The 20,961-nt window shown below is 45.4% G+C and overlaps 1 protein-coding gene across 1 annotated transcript; it reads left to right on the top strand.

Annotated features, from left to right (window-relative positions):
- Positions 1-6,889: 6,889 nt before the first annotated feature.
- Positions 6,890-16,396, top strand: LOC308137630 (NACHT domain- and WD repeat-containing protein 1-like; the record flags this gene model as incomplete). The annotated part of the gene is made up of 17 exons (XM_080506382.1): positions 6,890-6,905; positions 7,297-7,473; positions 9,203-9,502; positions 9,892-11,095; positions 11,315-11,518; positions 11,586-11,739; positions 11,946-12,063; positions 12,142-12,306; positions 12,548-12,763; positions 13,332-13,516; positions 13,596-13,859; positions 14,016-14,118; positions 14,336-14,484; positions 14,657-14,930; positions 15,222-15,784; positions 15,871-15,976; positions 16,074-16,396. 17 exons carry the CDS (start codon positions 6,890-6,892, stop codon positions 16,394-16,396), a joined length of 4,521 nt encoding a protein of 1,506 aa, XP_080362508.1.
- Positions 16,397-20,961: the final 4,565 nt, after the last annotated feature.

Here is a 20,961-nt window from a genome sequence, read left to right as displayed (position 1 = left end):
TCACTGTAGTGACTTAAAAAAAATGTCTCACTGAAGTTCAAGTTATGACAATATGGATATGAATATCTGATATATGTTCAAAAATATGCAACTCCAATTCCCCTCCCTTCTCTATCACTCTTGAACAGGACAGAAGTTCTTGCTGCCCAAACCAACCACCTCCAAACCAGTTGAGCAGCCTGGAATGACTGCCTCCCACCCCATGGTTAAAAAGGAAGATTTCACTCCAGTGATGTTCACCTTCTGCATTAGGTGACCAGAGTAAAATGTTGACAAGCTTCCCAGGTCTGAGAAGGCAAAAGCTCCCATCATGTCACTTCCAAGTTGTTTCACTGAAGAATGGATGGGATACACCAGTCCTCCAACTCCTTTATGTCCACATGCCTGGGGTGAAAATTGTTGGTCTGCTTTCCTTTTCCTCCATGTGGTCATGACTGGATGGTTGAGGAGATTGACTCCATTGGACATTCTCCTTCATTCTTACATCCTCCATTTGTGATAGTAGAGTCCTCCAGGTCCACGAGTTTCCAAGGTTGAGTTGCTGAATTTAAGGCTCTGACAGATGTCATTTTACTTTTCACAATAAGAGCTCATTGCTTTTTAAGAGGCTTGGGGACATCCAGTTTCTCTGGCATTTGACTGGTTGTTATGCAGATGTTGCAGCAAGGTTTGCTTCCAAGTCAAGCAGCTCTTCCATCCTAGTTCTTCCTGCTCCTCCAAAGCAGACCTTTGTTTTAAAATGCAGCATGAGAAATGCATGCAGCAGTGCTGCATTTTACACTTTTGCCCATTGGTTATTTGTCAACAACATTTGAAACACCATAATGTGCATCACCTTCATTGTTTGAAACCCAGTTGCACCTCAAACACATTCCTTGTTGAACACCATTTTTGCTTTCAAACAACTTTCAGGTTTTTTTTGTTTATTTTAAATCGGGGAAATGAAACCCAACAAACTTCCACATACGCATGCAGCATCATTGCACAAACGAACCAGCTCCGTCACCATTTTCTTTTTAACAATTTGTTGTTTGACGTGAAACCTTGGATGCCATCTCTTATACTGGCTGCAAGGTTCAGCTGAGCCTTTCACATTTAGCCACAGACCTCTCAGCAGTCAGTTGACTGTTTTTTCAGTGTTTATTCCCACACCATTAACGATTGACACACCAGAGTCAATTGGGACATTAGACATGGCGCTGCATGCCTCCATGATAACCAGGAAGTAAAAGTTCAATGTCAAGTCAGTCGAAAAGGTCCATTTGTAACTTGCTACAGCAACCAATGCATTGGATTAACTAGTCTTCAAAATAGTGCATATGATTTTTATTTAGACATGTATTGTGTGGCGCTACATGGAAATCTACCTCCTGGCGTTGGGCGCCATGCATGCAGTGATTTTCAAGTCCAACGCGGATCCAAGAATACTCCAACTCCAAAGCCCAGCATAAGAGGAGAAGTAAATGATTTAAATCAACATGCCATCACCATTGAATTACTGATCTTGTAGAAACACTCACCCGGCTCCAAAACTTTTGGCCATTAGGCTGATGTCACCTGGAGAACAGAGGAAGAGAACTTTTTCACCAAGACACTCTCACCATTGAAATGCACATCCAACTGAAACACTCACCTGGCTCCAAACAGTTTGGTCTTGATGTCCATGAGAAACACCCATGTGGCTGTAAATCATTGGCCATTGGGCTGATGTCACCTGGAGAACAGAACAAATGTTTTGTCAACATAGTCATTGAAATAAACATCCAGTAGAAACACACCTTGCTCCAAAGCATTTAAGCTCCATGTCTTAAACACCAACTCAAGATTGCTTGACATTAGCATGACGACACCTGGAGAACAGAAAAGGAATTGAGTCACAATATCACCATTGAAACGCATATCCAGTAGACACTCACCTGGCTCAAAATCACTGGCTGACGACACCTGAAGAAAAGACTTGAGACAGTTTAACATTGTCACCGTCGCGACTTCTAGCCAACAAAAGTCAGAGGCTGAAGTTGGAATTCTGCACCACTGACTCGTTCCACAGAACACCCCACTTGTGTTCTTTAGTGTACAGGTTTATTTGGATTGTCAGGCAGAGAAGGAACAACATCTTTCTCACTGAAGTTTAAATGACAATATGGATATTTGAATATACAATGATACGATACATTCAACAAAAATATGCAATCCCAAGTCACCCTCTACCTCTGCCACACAGGACAATATAAACCTTCCAATCAACCACATTGGCAACACCCACATGACATCAGCAATAAAAAACATTGCATGATACGGCTCCTACAGTCACCATCAAAATACACATCAAGGAGATACTGAACTGATGACTGAGAAGGTGGACGAACTTCCTGGGTCTGAGAAGGCAAAAGTTCCCATCATGACACTTCCAAGTTGTTTTCGCTCATGGAAGAATGGATGGGATACACCAGTCCTCTAACTCCTTTATGTCCACATGCTTGGGGTGAAAATTGTTGGTCTGCTTTCCTTTTCCTCCATGTGGTCATGACTGGATGGTTGAGGAGATTCACTCCATTCGACAGTTTACTTCATTCTCACATCCTCCGGTTTGTGATAGTTGAGTCCTCCATGTCCAGGAATTTCCAAGGTTGAGTTGCTGGATTTAAAGGCTCTGATGTGTCATTTTACTTCTTCACATTATAGCTCTTTACTTCAAGAGGCTTGAGAACATTCAGTATCTCACATTTGACAGATCATTTTGCAGTTGTTGCAGCAATTTTTACTTCCAAGTCAAGTGTCTCTTCCTTAGTTATTCTTCCTGCTCCTCCAAAGCATGCCTTTCCTTTAAAAAAAAAAAAAAAAAAAAGCAGCACGAGCAATGCCTGCAGCCTTTTCTGCATCTGCTCTTAATGCAACTGAAGAGGTCCTTCATTTAACACCATTACCCATTGATTGGTCAACACCACTTGAAACACCATAATTACGTGCATCCCCTCCATTGAAACCCAGTTGCACCCCAGAAATATTTGTTGAACACGGTTGCTGTCAAACAACATTCAGGTTCTCCCTTTTTAGTCAGGGGAAACGAAACCCAACAAACTTTCACATATGCATGTGGCATTATTGTACAACTGAGCCAGCTCTGTCACCATTTTTTAAACAATTTGTCATTTGACATGAAACCTTGGATGCCATCCCCTATGCTGGCTGCTAGGTTAGGGTTAGCCTTGGACAGTTTTCAGCCCTTCACATTTAGCCACAAACCTTCAGCAGTCAGTTGAATCATTCGTTTTTTCAGTGTTTATTCCCACAACATCACCACAGTCAGCGGCAGACACCAGAGTCAATGGGGACATCAAACATAGCGCTGCATGCCTCCATTGTACCCAGAGGTAAAAGTTCTGTGACGAAAAGATCTGCGACTTGCTACAGCAATCAATGCATTGGATTAACAATTATCCTTCAAAATACAAGTGCAAATGATTTTTATTTGTATATGTATTGTGTGACGCTACATGCAATTTTACCTCCTTGCGTTGGGCGCCGTACATGTAGTGATTTTCCAGTCCAACACAGCTCCACACTCCAACTCCAAAGCAGAGCATAGAAGGAGAAGTGAAAGATGTAAAACATGCAGTGACCATTGAAATACACTAACCCAACCCGTCACCTGGAGAACAGAAAAGGTTTAAGGTCAAATTATTTGCAGATGAAATATATATCCAGTAGAAACGCTCACCTGGCAAAAATCTACCTTGCCAGACTGGAACCGTCTCTCCCTCACATGGAAACATGCAGGTGTTTGGAATCTGAAAAGTCCAACAAATTATGCATTTTAAATATTTATCAAATCAAAAACTAAGCTGAACCACTTCAGATCATACATTATAAAATCAGACTTTGAACCATTTTAAGATGTTTTGCAATTGAACTCCCCAATTAAGACACCAAACAAATACTGCCTCAGCTGATCTCACTCATGTGTATCTCAGTGCAGGAAGAATGGCTGTGGTGAGCCAACCTCTCCTTTTTATAGACTCCACTCTTCCTGCAGACTTCCTTTCACCACCCTTTTACATCAGACTTCCTACAACTCACATTTGTCTGTGGTTAAATTACCTGACACTACAAATCTTTGTTGGTGGTTAATTACTTGAAAAACACTACAAACCCATCTGCGGTTAATTACCTGAATAACCCGAGACACTACAAACCTGTGTGGTGAATTTACCCAACACACTACAAACTTTTGTCTGGTTAAAGTACCTGAATGACCTGAGACACACTACAAACTTTTGTCTGGTTAAAGTACCTGAATGACCTGAGACACACTACAAACTTTTGTCTGGTTAAATTACCTGAGTGACCTGAAACACACTACAAACTTTTGTCTGGTTAAATTACCTGAGTGACCTGAGACACACTACAAACCTTTGTCTGTGGTTAAATGACCTGCGACACACTCCACAAATGTTTGGGGCCATCTAGCACAGGGGGAAACATCCTGATCCATGCAGGTCCTCTCATGAGCACCACTGCTGGATGTGATTGGCCAGTGTGGAAGGAGGCAGCAGCAGCAGGTGGATGTGATTGGCCAGTGTGGAAGGAGGCAGCAGCAGCAGGTGGAGGCGATTGGCCAGTCTGGAAGGAGGCAGCAGCAGCAGGTGGAGGCGATTGGCCAGTCTGGAAGGAGGCAGCAGCAGCAGGTGGAGGCGATTGTGCTGATGACATCTGGAGAGCAGACAGAGGAGGAAGAGAAAAGAGCAGGAGGAAAACCACACCCACAAGCCAAACTTCACTGCACATGCCTGGCATGAAACATGGTTAAAGACTGTTCAACATCTGAATATATCATAAGAACTTTTATCAATCTGTAATACACTCAGGACGGACCTACAAACAGCCACAGGAATTAAATCAAGTTAATGAAATAATTTTAAAAGTATCCATTTTCTTTTCATGTTAGATATCCATAATACACTAAGGAAAATATATAATTATATTTATAATAAAAAAATCGAATGCTATATGAATGAATACATGAATGATATGTGAAACTAATATTAGTCGTCAACCCTAACCCAAACCCTAACCCTATGACCACGTCTCTATGAGCTCGTCTCTATCAACACAGCTCTATGAACACGGCTCTATGAACACGGCTCTATGAACTCATCTCTATAAACACGTCTCTATGACCACGTTTCTATGAACTCGTCTCTATGAACACGGCTCTATGAACTCGTCTCTATGAACTCGTCTCTATGAACAGAATTTCTCCACTCTGGGTTCGTCGCCTCTTGTAGACGATCGACCAAAACGTGGTTCAGGTGAGTCGTTCTGTTTGTGAATCAGTTTAACTGTTCAAATGAAACACAACATGAGGACATGTTAAGACAAGTCCTCTAAAGGAGACGTTCTGCAGGTGGAACCACGACGCTGCTCTCCTGGTTCCTGGCTGATGTTCTGGTCACTCTAGAACCTTGTTTGTTTCAGTCCTGGAGGAGCAGCTCAGCCAAGATGGGACATCGATGATCTGCTGTGTCTCCCAGCACAGTGTCCACAGCATGGAGGACATACCAGGAGACAGGCCAGGATACCAGGAGACAGGCCAGGACATACCAGAAGACAGGCAAGAACACCAGGAGACAGGCCAGGACACCAGAAAAGAGGCCAGGACAGACCAGGAGACAGGCCAGGACACCAGGAGTCAGGCCAGGACACCAGGAGTCAGGCCAGGACACCAGGAGACAGGTCAGGACACCATAAAACAGGCCAGGACATACCAGACGACAGGCCAGGACACCAGGAGACAGGTCAGGACACCAGAAAACAGGCCAGGACATACCAGAAGACAGGCCAGGACACCCGGAGACAGGTCAGGACACAAGAAAACAGGCCAGGACATACCAGAAGACAGGCCAGGACACCAGGAGACAGGCAAGGACATACCAGGAGACAGGCCAGGACACCAGGAGACAGGCAAGGACACCCGGAGACAGGCCAGGACACCAGAAGTCAGGCCAGGACACCAGGAGACAGGCCAGACATCTGATCATGAATGTGATGATAATTCTATGGGGCTTCTCCATCTGATGGGCGACGTTTATGGCACCTCTGCCTGGTGTTCTCTTAACATAATGTTTTGCTGGGCTGCTTTCATCCGTCTTCATCTCTGATGACAACCCCCCGGCACTCATGAAGAATGATGGTCTTCACACACATGAATGCAACATAGCATTTATTTCTACCGTAGAAGGTTTAGTCCACCTGGAATAATCATCACTCCTCAATCTTAATGTTAAAAGTGTAACACTTAATAGTGAAATACTTTGTACTCTGTTTTTTCACAGACTGACATATATGTATTGATTAAGAAATACAGAGAGCAAGAGAGAGACACAGAGAGAGACAGAGTGAGAGAGAGAGAGAGAGAGAGAGAATATACTATATCAGGTCTATCTGTGAAGCATAAAACATGGAAATGATATAAAATCAAGAAGAAGAAAAAGGGCTGATTAAAGAAAACCAAAAAAAGGTAACTTGTAGTAATGAAGCGTCACAGTAACTGTTAACATGTTTTATTACATTTTTAGCTTTTGTGGACTTGTTTTTTTCATCTTTTCATGGATTCAGACGTTTTCTCATCACAATCATTAAAACTCATATATTTGGTCTGAAGGTTGTTTTTGCCTCCTGCTCTGCTTTAATTGCCTCCCGATAGGTTTTTACTCCCCAGGGATATCACTGTAAAAAAAACACACGCCTCCATCAACCAAACGTTTCCCTGGCTGCTGATTGGGCAGGAGGACTGGTTCCCGTGGTAACGGCAGGATAGGGAGGGGGAGGGGCCACACACCTGAATCATCAATCCAGCATCATCAGATCAACACAGACGGTGAAGACGATGGATGCAGCACCAGGTACGCTAGCTTCAGCATTTTAATAGCTACAAACTAGAATATAACTAGTTAGAAACTCACTTGAAATTTGTGCAACAAGTAGCAAGAAACTAGCATGGCAGTACCTGCAAAATAATAATATAGAACTAGCTAGACACTAGCCTGAAATTAGCTATAAACTAACCTGAAACTAGCCTGAAATAAACTACAAAGTAGCCTGGAATCGGCAACAAACTACCCTTAAAATGAGCTACAAACTAGCTTTACAGCTAACTGTAAAATAGCTCTAAATGAATTTAGACTAATTCATCTGAGATAAGGAAACATGATACGAGCAATAAACAAGCCTAAAACAAGTGAGATTTTTGCTATTTTCATGCCAGTTTTAACATTGGTCTTGATCCTGGAGCAGTAGGAGCAGGAGGAGGTGAACCTGGACAGGGTCTGGGTCCTGGACGACGCCTGGGTCTGGGTTCTGGGCCAGGTTTGTGTCCGCAGGATGTGGATGTTCAGAATGAAGTGGGAGGACGAGATTCTACAAGACTCAAGTCCAACATGATCCGAGTCTTTGTTAGCTCCACACTAACAGGTAACATGCTAACTGCTAACACAATGCGTAGGTCAATGCTAACATAATGCTAACACATAACTTAAAGGTCAAAGCTAACTGCTAACACAGTGCTAACATACTGCAGACAGGTCAATGCAAACTGCTAACACAATGCTAACACATAACTAAAATGCCAATGCTAACTGCTAACACACTGCTGACAGGTCAATGCTAACTGCTAACCCAATTGTAACACACTGCTATAAGATCAATTTTAAATACTAACACACTGCAAACTGCTAACAGGTTAATGCTGATTGCTAACACAGTTAATATCGAAAAATGGTTCAAAGAAAGAGATAGTAGATATAATTTAAGGAGAGGAAATCTCTCACAATCCATGGCAGCACCACACTCAAAAGCATGTGCATATCTGTCAATGGGGTGAGGCTGTGGAATAGTCTACATGTAATAATCAAAGAAAGCAACTTAAAAGAAGGTTTAAAATGTTTACATTAGAAAAGTACATAAATTAAAGTGGACATGGGACAAATGTCTCATTTCCTCTTCAAGAGGTTGATTTGAATCGCCATACAGTCTGGTTTTTGCTGTTTTGCATATATAAAAAAAAAAAATGTTCAGACTAATGTACCTCCAATGATTACGTTTTTTTCAATAAGGAGAAATTATGACATCTTGACAGAGTAAACAGTAGCCGTTTCAAAGTCAGATGTGTAAAAGTGGAAGGCAAACATAAGTTAGCTTCTTCCTTCTCCTTTTTTTGAACATGCTGAGACTTTTAATTTTCTTATTTTCTGCTAAAATATGTTTTGTTCCTAATAATCATGTTCATGTTCAAAAAATACATTTCATTCATTCATTCATTCAGTGCTAAAAGGCCAATGTTAACTGCCAATACATTGCAAACTGCTAACACTAACAGGTCACTGCTAACAGGCCTTTAATGCTAATGCTGATGAGAGCTAATGGCGGTTACACAAGTTAATGCTAATACGCTAATGCAAATGGTGTTTCAGATATGAGTCATGAGAGACGAGCTCTGCAGGATAAAGTTAGTCCTCAAATACTTGAGTACTGTCGGACACGAGGATTACACTTTGAGGTCTGTCGCACACACACTGACCCCACCCCCAACATCTGATTCCTCTTTGTTATGTAACCATGCCTCAACCCCTGATTCCTCCTTCTATTCCTATGACCTTAACCCATCCTCTGTCCCTGCCCCCTCTCCCGTGGCCCCACCCCACTAGATGTTGGATCCGTGTTGGGGTCTGTTCAGCGTAGTGGACCAGGAGAACTTGGAGGCTCTGGATCATGAAATCAGGACCTGCAGGAGGCTCTCAAGAGGACCAAGCTTCATCGTAACATAGCCGCTAATTGCTAATTGAATGTTAAATGTCTGCTAATGTCTAACTGCTACCAGTTAACTGTCTCTTAACTGCTTACTATTATTTGTCTCCTATTGACAAATTGCTATTGTCCGTCTCCTAATGCTCACTGCTTATAGCTCGCAGCTAACTGTATGTTAGCTGCGAACAACTAATCATCTGCAAATGCCTCAGCTAAAGGCTGAGCTAACAGCTCACCTCCATTCATGCTAACATACTAACAGTTAGATTTCATGCTACCAGACAACCTCAATACTAACAGCTAGCCTCCTGACAACAGCTAGCCTCCATGCTAACCTATCCACAGGCCCTCCTGGGAGATCGTTATGGTCAGCGACTCCTCCCCTGTCGCATCGCAGATGAAGTCTTCCAGCTGCTGTTGTCTCATGTGGCAGAGCCAGACGAGCTAGCGCTGCTGCGTCGCTGGTTCATAAAAGATGCAAACGCAATCCCGCCAGTCTACATGTTACAGCCAATCGGCACTCACTTCCCACAATACGATGACCGCAGGCCCGAGGCAACGCAGCGCCGTGAAAAGAGCCTGCTAGCATGGCGACTAACAGAGACACGGCTGCTACAGCTGCTGTGCAGTGCAGCTAGCAAAGCAGAGGATGAAGGAGACTTGACGGCGGAGCAGACGAGGGACTTCTACACATCAGGTAGTGTGAAATGGTGCTACATGCTAAGTTAAAGACAGTATGAGCAAAGTCAATAAAGTTAGGATAAATAAACATTGCTAAAGTTAGCATTTGCAACACTGCTAATGCTAACATTAGCTACAGTGCTAATCCTACCAAATCTACAATAAGCATTAATGCTAAATCCTACATTAGCAACACTGCTAATTGTACCATTTAGCAACAGTGCTAATATTCAAATTAGCAACTATGCTAAAGCTATTATTTGCAAAAATACTAAAGCCAGCATTAGCAACACTCCTATCTATTAGTATTAGGAACTGATAAAGCTACAATTAGCGACTCTCTTGTTTCCTTGTTAGTTTGTGTGGCCTTCAGTTGACCTCTGTCCTCTGACCTCTGACCTCCAGTACTGGAGCGTGAGCTGGATGCTGGTCTGTTCCTGGACCCTGGTTCTTCAGTCCTTGCGGTTCTACGTGAGCCACCACGGCAGCCCGACGCGTCACGCCGCCTGACGCGGCTGCTGCGTGCGGCGGTAGATGCAGAGGGGCGGGGCTTCATGTTGTCACTGAAATCCCGGCTCCTGCTGCATGCGGTGCCAAGGCTCCACCTGGTCCAATTGGTCGGGGGCGGGGCCGACCCCCGCAGACCAGAACATGCCCGCTACTTGTCGGCGTTCTGTCGCGAGGTTGCCGAGCACCTGGAAGCGGAGATTAATGGTCACCATGGCAATACAGAGGAAGACAAGGAGGAGGAGGCGAGGTTTCACAACGAGCTCTGCGGTCAGTTGGCTGAAGGTGTTTGTGGGCGAGACCAGATCCTGGAGAAGCTTCACCTGGTGATGAAAAAGGGCGGCGCCTCATGGCACTGCCCCTTAGTGGTGCACGGCGGAATTGGGATGGGGAAGACGGCACTGCTCTGCCGCCTCGCACACGACGTCTCCGATGATGCTGCCGCTGTGGTGGTTGTTCGGCTGCTCGCAGCGCGACATCCGCTTGTGCCGGACATCGATGATGTCATAAACAGCATTAGCGTCCAAGTATGCCACGCTTTTAAACTAGCCCTGCACCCTTTAACCGCCGACTCGGCTCAGCGCTTCAGAGATGTGCTCACCGAAGTGTCGCGGCGTGGATGCAAGCTAACGGTAATCCTGGACTCACTGGACTCTCTGTCAGAGCGCCGCCATACTAAGAAGCTCCGCTGGCTGCCGAGGCAAGTCCCACCCAATGTGCATCTGCTCGTCTCTGTTGACAATGGCGGCGCCGCACTGGCTAATGCGCGGCTAAAGTTCAGCGAGGAGGGTCTGTTCGACGTGGGTCGTCTGAGTCGTAGTGACTGTGAGCAGGTGGCAACAGCGCGGTTAGCTGCCGCACACCGCAAGGTAACAGCAGAGCAGGGTGAGCTGATGGGGCGGAGCCTGGAGCCTGCCGGCTGCCCGCTACATATCCAGCTAGTGGTGGCAGCTGCCGCAAGATGGACATCGTTTTCCGGGGAGGAGGAGCTTCATATCGGTGCCGACGTGAGAGCGACAGTGATGCTAACGATGCTAATGCTTGAGAAGCGGCATGGCAAAGAGCTGGTGGGCGGAGCCTTAGGATACCTGGTGCTGGCCAGGTGAGACCCAGACCGGTTCAGATGTATTCAGTGGAATACAGATTCACACTATATTACACTGGTTCAAAAAGATTGAGGCCAATTTTAAACTGTCTTAAACTGGTTTAAAGCAGTTTAAACTTTTTTTTTAGTTCTTTAAACCGGATTAAACTGTCTGAAATGTGTTCAATCCAGTTTAATACATTTTAAACTGGATTAAACCTGTCCCTCCCCCCTCAGGGAGGGCCTCCTGGAGGCAGAGCTCCGCGACCTCCTGTCCTTGGATGATGACGTTATCAGCGAGGTGTACCGGCTGTCACCCCCCCCCTCACCTTCTCTGATTCGCCTGCCCCCTCTCCTCTGGTCCCGCCTCCGCCTGGACCTGCAAGATGTCCTAGAGGAGCGCTGGACCCGGGGCACCGCGCTGCTTGCCTTTGCTAGTCGGTAAGCTCCACTCCCTCTGTCCTCTCGCCACCCCTCCACAAGATGACCGCTGACTTCTCTTATTTAGGCGAGTCAGTGACTTGGTGTCTGAGCGCTACCTGACAGTGGAGCGAAGGGGGCGGTGCCACAGGATCCTGGCCGACTACTTCCTGGGTCGATGGGCGGGGAAACTGAAGCCAGCGTCACTTCCAGGACTCTCATTGGTCCTGTCAGATAGGAAGGTAACCATGGAGACACTCAGACAGGGAGGTATCTATGGAAACACTCAGACAGAGAGGTGACCATGGGGACAATCAGACAGGAAGGTATCCATGGAGACAGACAGGAAGGTAAAGACGGAGACATCTCAGACTCCCAGATGTCTTGGCTGCACTCTGATTGGCTGACACCACAGAGCTGGTCTCTAATTGGCTCTCTGTGCTCTCAGGTCCCACCTCAGCCTCTCTGGTTCAGTCCAAGCTATGCCAACATCCGGAAGCTAACAGAGCTCCCATATCACCTGCTCCACAGTGGTATGTTGGCAGAGCTACAACAGGAAGTGGTCGGTAAGCCCCACCTAACAGGTACCTGGTGAGCCCTTAGCTAGTGTGATGCCTGCGCTAATGGATGCTCGCTGTTTGCAGGCAGTGCAGACTTCCTGTTTGCGAAGACCCAGGTCTGCGGGGTCTCAGGTCTGGTCAGGGAGCTGGACCACGTGGCCCAGCACCTGGACTGCACCGAGTCTGGATTGATCCGGGACGCGCTGGACCTCATGAGGCCCGGAATGGACTTCTTGCAAGGACACATTGGTCAGTTAGCTCCTACTAGCACAAGCTAGGTCCAGTTAGCATCAGTTGCATCCAGTTAGCCACAGTTACCATCATAACCATCAGTTAGAACTAGGAAACCAGTTGGCTACAATTAAATCCAGTAATCCAGTAATAAGACACAGCACCAGGTAGCATCAGTTAGTCCTAGCTATCCACAGTTAGCTGTTAGTCCAAGTTAACCACACTGAGCGGCTCGCCATCAGCTTTCTCTCCTCTCCAGATGCGTCTCTCTTCTACACAGAGCTGCTAGCGCGCCTGTCGTCGCTAGCAGCAGAGTTCCCAGCGGTCATCGGCCGTCTGTGTGCGCAGTGTGAAGAACGTCTACTGGAGATGTCTGACCCTGTCCTGATACCGCGAGTTAGCTTCCTGCAGCAACCAGGCGGGGCGCTAGCGCACATATTAACGGCTACACACCAGCTAACAGAGCTGAAAGGAGGTTGGTGGCGCGACAGTTACTTGGTCTTTTGCCGGCTCGATATCCTGTTAGCTGGCTAACTCTTATCTTGCTCACTGCCAACTGGCCAACGAGTGAGCTGGATCTCCTAATGCTATGTGGCTAATTAATGCTAACATTAGCTATTTCAGGTGTGCTCTGCCTGGACATTAGCATGCAGCTAAAGATGCTGGCTGCAGGCTTGGGCGACGGCGTATTATTGGTTTGGAGCCTCACAGACCAACAACTGATCCATACGCTCGTCGGACACACAGGTAAACAACAACAGTTGTTAGCAGTACACTGTTTGTAGTATGCAGTTAACAATAAAAAGTCAGCAATATGCACTTAACCATAAACTGTTAAAAATTAGCAGTTAAGAGTTAGCAGCACACTGTTAGCAGTAAGCAGGTAGCAATTGGACTAAGCAGTGAGCGCTTAGTAGGTAATAGTTAGCATTAACAGCATCGTATCTTCCTTCTGTCGGGTTAGCATTAGCAGCAAGCACCTTCTCTTTGTGCTATGAGTTTAGCAATTATGAGTTTCCCTGCTGCAGCGTCTGTCCTCTCAGTCCAAGTGCTGGATAGCTCCGCCCACCTGCTCTCATTGGCTGCTGATGGCTCCTTGAGGAGGTGGAGCCTGATTGGTGGAGAGCAACTGCAGTGTGTGGAGGGGGCGGGGCCTGTGGATGTCGGAGTGTCGACCGTCCACCTGCACCGGAGTAACGACCTGCTGGCGGTCTACACCCGCACACAGGTAACCACTGGAGGTGAGGCTAAGGAGAGGGGGCGGAATTTATGAGTGGATGGGGCCTCAGACTGACTTTCTCCCCTAGGTAAAAGTTTGGGCAATGGATGGTCCAGAGCTCCGCCCCCTCAGCGTCAGCTGCAGTGAGGGGGCGGAGCTTGTGCTCGGCCTCCTGGCAGATTGCGTGGTTTCCGTGCGTGACTTCAGCCGCATCCGAGTGTTGTCTGTTGGGGGCGGGGCCAGAGAGACACCGGTGGAGCCAGCAGAGCGGCAACTGATGCCCGATGCCTGTGTGACGCTAGCTAACCGAGGGAGCGTGTTCGTGGTGTCTAAACAAGGCTTCCTGCACCAGGTGACTTCTTCTAAAACATCGTACACATCATCATACAATATAATCAATGAAAATATTGTATACAACATTGCAGAAAACACCACACAAAACATCGTACAGGACTATGACATCACCGTACAACACAATCAATACAAATTTTGTGAAATACTTATTTAGTTCAATCTTCAGATTTCAGCTTCAGGAGAAAACTCATCTGCTGAGTTTCCAATAAACCCGACTTTGCTAATGGCTACAGAGGATGAGAAAATTTTGCTTGCAGGTAACACACACACACACACACACACACACACACACACACACACACACACACACACACACACACACACATCAATAACAATAATGTTTTAATAACATGCATGACTTTTTACGTAAAATTTTTACGTTATGTATGTTTTTCATTACACATTCTACGTTATTACACATTTTGTTACACACGTTTTATGTCACCTAAGGTTTACATACGTAAATGTGTTTAGGGGCGGAATTTGTCCTGTGCCTCTTCCGGGTGAGTGTTTCCATGGTAACGCTCTTCCTCCGCCTCCGTCATGATGATGTCGTTCTTTCTGCGTGTGTTTCCCCTGACGGACGACTTGTCGCTACGGGAGCAGCTGACCAGCTGGTCCGAGTAAGACATGCCTATTCCTTCCTTAAAGCCACGCCCCTCTCTTCATTAAAGCCTCGCCCCTCAAGGCATTTTTAAGCCCCTCTCTGTCTTAAAGCACTGCCCCTCTCCTCCCTGTCTATTTACCTGCTAATACCCCACCACTGACTATTTCCTGGACTCTGATTGGTTCCAGGTCTGGTCTGTGACCACTGGTTCCCTCCTGGACTCTCTGATTGGCTCTGACTCTCCGGTGACATCACTGCACTTCTACTATAACTTCCTGTTGTCAGCAACTGTGTCGTCACCTGATGTCCTTGTCTGGAACACAAAGTATGACACCCGACACCGTCCTGCCCCCCGCATCCCTGCTGGCTCTGCCCACTCCGCCCTGACCCAGGACGGGGACCGGGTCTACTACGTCCGCGACCCAGGACACATGGAGGTCTGCAGCTGGAGCAGCCAGTCCGGTACGCTAGCATACTAACATGCTAACAGGGTCACATGGAGGTCTGCAGCTGGAGCAGCCAGTCCGGTACACTGGCATGCCAACATTCTAACAGGATCACATACTAATAAGCTAACATCCTAACAGGCTAACATGCTACTATACCAGTATGCTACCATACTGAAATGCTAACATGTAATATGCTACGCTGCTACCATACTGAAATACAAAGAAGCTGACATACCAACACTCCAACATGTTAAACATTAACATGCCATCATTCGAAAATGTGAATAATCTAACATGCTAACAGGATCGTTGGACCTTCCGCTGGCTGTCTCTGCGGCAGTTAGCATCCTGGAGCTGCTGCAGCTGAAGCGCCTGCTTCTCTGTGGTCTGGACGGCGGGACGGTGCTAATGTTCCCACTAGCGCAGCCACAGGAGACACTTGGCATACCACCACCAGAAGGCGCCGCCCGCGTGCTAGCGCTAACGGCCAATGCATGTGAGAATCGCCTAGCGGTGGCGTACGACGATGCGGTGCGGCTGTTCATGCTGGGCAGCCGGGACGGCAGCATATCGGTGGAGGGGCCACTACGTAGTGTCACGCCCTCGCTGCTGCATGCGCCGCTAACTGCTATGGCGTTGCTCACTGGTGAGCGCCTGCTGTATGGGACAGTGTGCGGCGAAGTGGCACTAGGTGACTTCCTGGATGACAACAGTGGAGTGGCACAGGACCTGGAGCCACATGGCAGTGCCATCACTTGTGTGGTTACTAGCAGCAGTGGGATGCATGCGCTGGTCGGGTCCAAGGATGCTGTGCAGCGACTCTGGGCACTGGAACCGCTGACCCTCGAGCACAGCATGGAGTACAAGGTGGGAGAGTTAACACGCATGCTAACAGCTAACCCATATGCTATCAGCAAACAGCTATGAGCTAACAGTTACAGTGTTGTGTTCAGGGTCTCTTATTCACTGGGATTCTTTGCGCTTCGTTCTCCGACTGCAATCGATTTGTTTTTACCGGATCGAACGATGGAACTATAAAAGTCTGGAACGTAAACACAGGTCAGTGTGTGTGTGTGTGTGTGTGTGTGTGTGTGTGTTCTGTTCACATGCTTCCCGAGGACTCCTCTGTGTATGTCTGTGTGTCTTTGCTCCTCAGGAGGACTCCTTTACGTGCAGTACCTGTACTCCCCAGTGGTCCGGGTTCTGGCGGCCCGGTCTGGTCTGGTGGCGTTAACCCGGCAGGGTTCGGTCATCAGGGAGACATTCCGCTGTCCGGATCGTGTTAGTCTGGATTACGACCCTCTGAGGAATGTTGGGAACGCGTCGTACCACGTCATCTCCAGGGACAAGGACCAGGACCAGAACTGGGATCAAAAATTACACCAGAACTGGGCCCATGTGCAGGACTTTAACCCGGCACAGCTGCACTTGATGAGCATTCTCAGAGCCAAACCCTCGGCCACCTGCTGCCTGTTCTAGCATTAGCATTAGCTCAGCGGTCAGTCTGCCTCATACTTAGTATTGGATCAGTCTGGATCATTCTTTAGCAATAGGACATTAGCCTTAGCACACTATGTCTGAATATAACAGTCCACTATAAAGTTAGGAGTAGCTTCAGCATTAGCACACTCTGTATTGAGCATTACCATACAGGAGGCTCCGCCCACTGAGGCGCTCCACAGGAGTCATAAGAAGGTCAGCAGGACGCATGCTTGGCATCATGGGAAAGTTTTTTTGCCCCAAATCCATCTTCTCCTTGATTTTCATCCAGTTGAATATTTGATTATTGAGCCTCATTCAGAATCTGCTTGGTTTTAGGGAGCTGGACTGGCTCCGCCCACATGGCCATATTGTGAAGAGGTGGAAGTACTTCCTCTCCTTATGCTGGAGAAACACTGTTCAGCCAAACCAATAAGAACAAGGATATGACCCAGAAGGAGACGCTCCTGAAGAAGTTGTGAATCTGCTGCTGCAGCAGGACATTTCAGAATGTTAGTAAAACTTATTGTGTGTCTCAATATGTTCATCAGGTGCACTGAATATTTTTCTTTACAAAGAAATGTGCTGTTTTAACAGCAAATAAATGATTATTCAGACCCGTATGAGTGGCTCTGACCTTATCTATGTGAGATCAGATCATTTAATGATCCTCTACTAATGATCATAATTAGTACTAGACAGGGGAATATCCTGAACCCCCATTTAATCATAAAAAGACCACATCACAATTACCATGCCCATACACACACCTCAAGCTCTGCAAAGCCCACATTTGATCTAGTCTCTATCAGCACAACAATAAACAATACCACACAACAAACAAACAAAACAAACCATGGGATCAGCTTTTGCAAACTAACCAGCCTGGTGGTTCAAAAAGGAATATAAAAGCATATAAATCAGAATATTTTAGTTACAGTTCCCACATTTGCTTTATTAGAACTTTAACAGCTAATCCAGCGTCGTTCTGGATGATGTTCTGAAAACTCATCCTGAAGTGCTGGAGCGCCATAGAAAAATTTGGGAAGTCTTGTTGTAGATTCCCATTAAAAATTTAATTAATCCACTGGATCAAGGCAGTAAACATCAACTCCTCTGCTCCTTGATGCAATTAACAAGCGAGCTTCTGTAGTGTTTTGGTAGTATCTAGTTTAGCTGCAGTGGTAGCCAGCGGAAATAACCCAAGCTCACGTGGAGCATCTACTTGTGGGCGGGGCAAAGGGAGGGGCTATCTGGATTGTGGATGGCTAAAAACCTCGGTGACGATACTGAGGGTTTGCTTTCGGATTCACTCATTGGAGCAACACACTTTAGAAACAATTGAACAAGCCAGAGAAAGACAACACTTTCTTCACTTCTGGAGCGACATTCCAGGTATGGGGACGATTATTACTGTAGGACCTGTAGAAATCTGTAGAAAGTGAATTTGGCATGATATGGCCCCTTTAAACAAGATGTTACAATTTAATGGCAAGTACCCAGGCCTCAACTTAAATTCCTTGCTGCTGTTGGTGTAAAGATGGCTTTCTGTTTCAGTACGTTGTCCAGTGGTAAATCTTAAGGTTGAGTCGTTATGGGCTCAGTTCACCACTTTCAGCTGTCAAAGTGGGACGGAAAATATGTTTATAAAGTGCAGAGTAAAAGAACATTTAACAAAGTATACTTTTACAATTGAGTATGATATTGATCTAATTGTTTAGTTTCTCTTCATCACCACTTAAAAAAGGTGTGATAGGATTAATGGAAAAGTTCATCTGGACTTCTGAACCCAGACGATATTTTTCCAGCATTGCTTTGTGAGCTTCAGGTTTTCTAACCTGCATCATCACTGTGTAGACAGACATTGTGTAGAAGTTCTCTCCACTGTTCTGGCATCAATTGTACTTCTGCCACACATACCAGTTTTTACCTAAAATGACATGTAGTCGTATCCTGTCCCTGCAGAGTGGAGCTGGTCCTGTGTCATGTGACACAAAAAGAGAATGTACCTTTAAGAATATAACGGACAGTCAACATGAGTGTTTCACATGGAGTGTTCAGCACAACCTATGAAAGGAACTTTATTTTCAAATGTCTATGAATGTATTTATAAAAGTATAGAGATATGCTTTTAACCAAACGAAACACTTGCAGATTGAGGTTTGATCTCTCCACACACACACACACACACACCCACAGACGAACTATTTCTGCCCTAAAAAGCTGGTTTGAATCACAGAAACAAGGAAAAAAAAATCACATCATCCAAAGAGAGAAATGCACCATTCTGTTAAATCTCCCAGTGTCTTCCCTCAGTTTCAGTTCTTTGTGTGCCATTGTTTAGTTTGGCTCATGAGATTCATTGCTGCAGCACTGGACTTTCAAATGTTTGACCCCAGAGGTCAGAATCACCGACCTAAGGTCGGACTCCACTGTCAGGATTTTTCATCAGCTTCGTAGTTGAGTTTAAAATGTGGCCTTTAATTTACAATAGGATTTACAATGAAGTTGTAATGCCAGTTAATTGATTGAAGTCACTGTATGACTACTTATTTTAAGATAATTACTATAGATCGTTTTCAAAATTGCAGATTTTCATCATGGGTGTAACGTAGCTGCAGGCTCTTTCCTTTAATGTTTAAAAGTATGCTTAAATGTAAAGATTTGCCAACATTTAAGACTCCTACCACCTAAAAATCTCACTCTATATTTACCCAGTTTACTTTTCTATTATAATAAATACCATCTTTAAGTGTTGTATTGGTGACAAACCATACATTTAATTATTCCTCTCCATTGGAAGCAGGCAAACTGTCATATGCAGACAACTGAAAGCAATCCCACAATCAAAATACTAATTCAGCTCAAATCTGTAGAGCTCAAGTATTTCATGTCACAATAACCTAATATGAACATTGGAGCCATCATTCCTTCAAAATATTGAACTGGTATAAAACAATAAATGCCAAAACTGAGTGTATTGACCTTATTCCGCACCGCCCACTTTTACTTCTGTCCCACACTTCCGTTTGAAACGCACTTCCTGTTGCAGCGAAATCGCATTCTTTTCAACGGAGAACTACTGGGAAGACTTGCATCTAAAATGTCATATAAGGGAGGTTATTTTGCGTCAAATGTGCAATGATCATGTACACCAACGAGTAAACGATGCATTTCTTCTGTTGATAGTTTGAAAACGACTTTGAGGTGTTTCTAGAGCCCGTTTGCCTTCTGTGTGCTCAGCACGGAGCTCCTCTTCACTGAGGAGAGCAAAGAACAACAATCTGGAGGATTCTTCAGTGTGGAAACACAATATTCCATATAGAGCTGACTTTATTACAGACTACAGTCTAAATCAGAGTGTGTCCAGTGCTAAATGCTGTCATTATCGTGCCGCAGCGCGGAGTTGGCAGTGTTTACAAGACGACAGGCTAACGTTGCTAACTAGTTAGCTTCCAGCCGGTCTAGCGATTCTTAAGCCACGTCTTGCTCAGGAAATTAAGGCATCTGTTAAACAAAACCAGTGACTTAAAACTACCCAAAAGATGCTTTGTAAAGATATGCAGCATGTCCATGTCGGGGAATATTTAGCTGCTGCAGGAACAGAAATAACCTAAAGCTATTTGCTATTAGCAAACAACAAAATCAATATGAAATAGCAGATTACAAAAAGGCCAATCGAGTAGCAGGGTTAGGGTTAGATTTTAATTAATGCTCACTACCATTACCTCAGGCCCATACATTTGATGATAATGTAGTCGTCTATTCTAAAACTGAGAACAGTAAAGCATGAATGTAAAAACTAAAGTACAGCTACTTTATCTCTGATTATACTTTCTGTTGCACCAATAGTCTGTTGTATTGTATTTCCATTTGTAAAACTTTGTTTTTCTGACTCTGCTAATGACTTGTCTTTCACCGTCTGTCACAGAAACATGGAGAGAACGACATGGGAAGAGACCACACATGCACTGAGGAGCTCGGGAGGAATTTTAATGTACAAATAAACAAAGCCTACACTGGCCTACTTCTCCATGATGTCGTACCACAGCGATGTAATGTTGCTGACTTGTGACTGTGCTTTAAATTGGAAACAATTAAACAGACTGGTATCGCAAAGCAAGTAGCGGAGCTAAACCGGAAGTGTGATTACACGCAAGCTACCGGAATAAGGTCAATATGCAACTGAGAAATACCAACATAATCATGAAGTGAAGCCTCCTGCTGTTCATTTAGGGCAAAGTCAAATTTTTTTTCTAAATGCTTTGGACAGTGGTGACTGGAAGGAATGGATGTTCCGCAAGGGTCCAACCATATAATCGTCTCTCCGTTTTGCACTTTAATTTGAATTAGTATGAAAACACTCCACGCATACAAGTGAGCTACCTCACATTTATCTTCTTGAGCCAAACACTTTCACAGAATCTATAGCAGAAATTGATGTTGTCCGGGCAAAATGTGTCAAATCAAATAATTTTCTTCCGTTAAACTCTAAATAAAACTGTCAAACACGGCCACCGTCGCCATCATTTACTTTGACACGTGACCATTCAGCGGGTTAGAAA

Source organism: Blennius ocellaris (genome assembly GCF_963422515.1).
Source record: "Blennius ocellaris genome assembly, chromosome: 12".
In the NCBI taxonomy this organism is placed as follows: domain Eukaryota; kingdom Metazoa; phylum Chordata; class Actinopteri; order Blenniiformes; family Blenniidae; genus Blennius; species Blennius ocellaris.
Note: the sequence above shows the minus strand (reverse complement) of the source record. Positions and strands in the feature narration are given on the sequence as shown.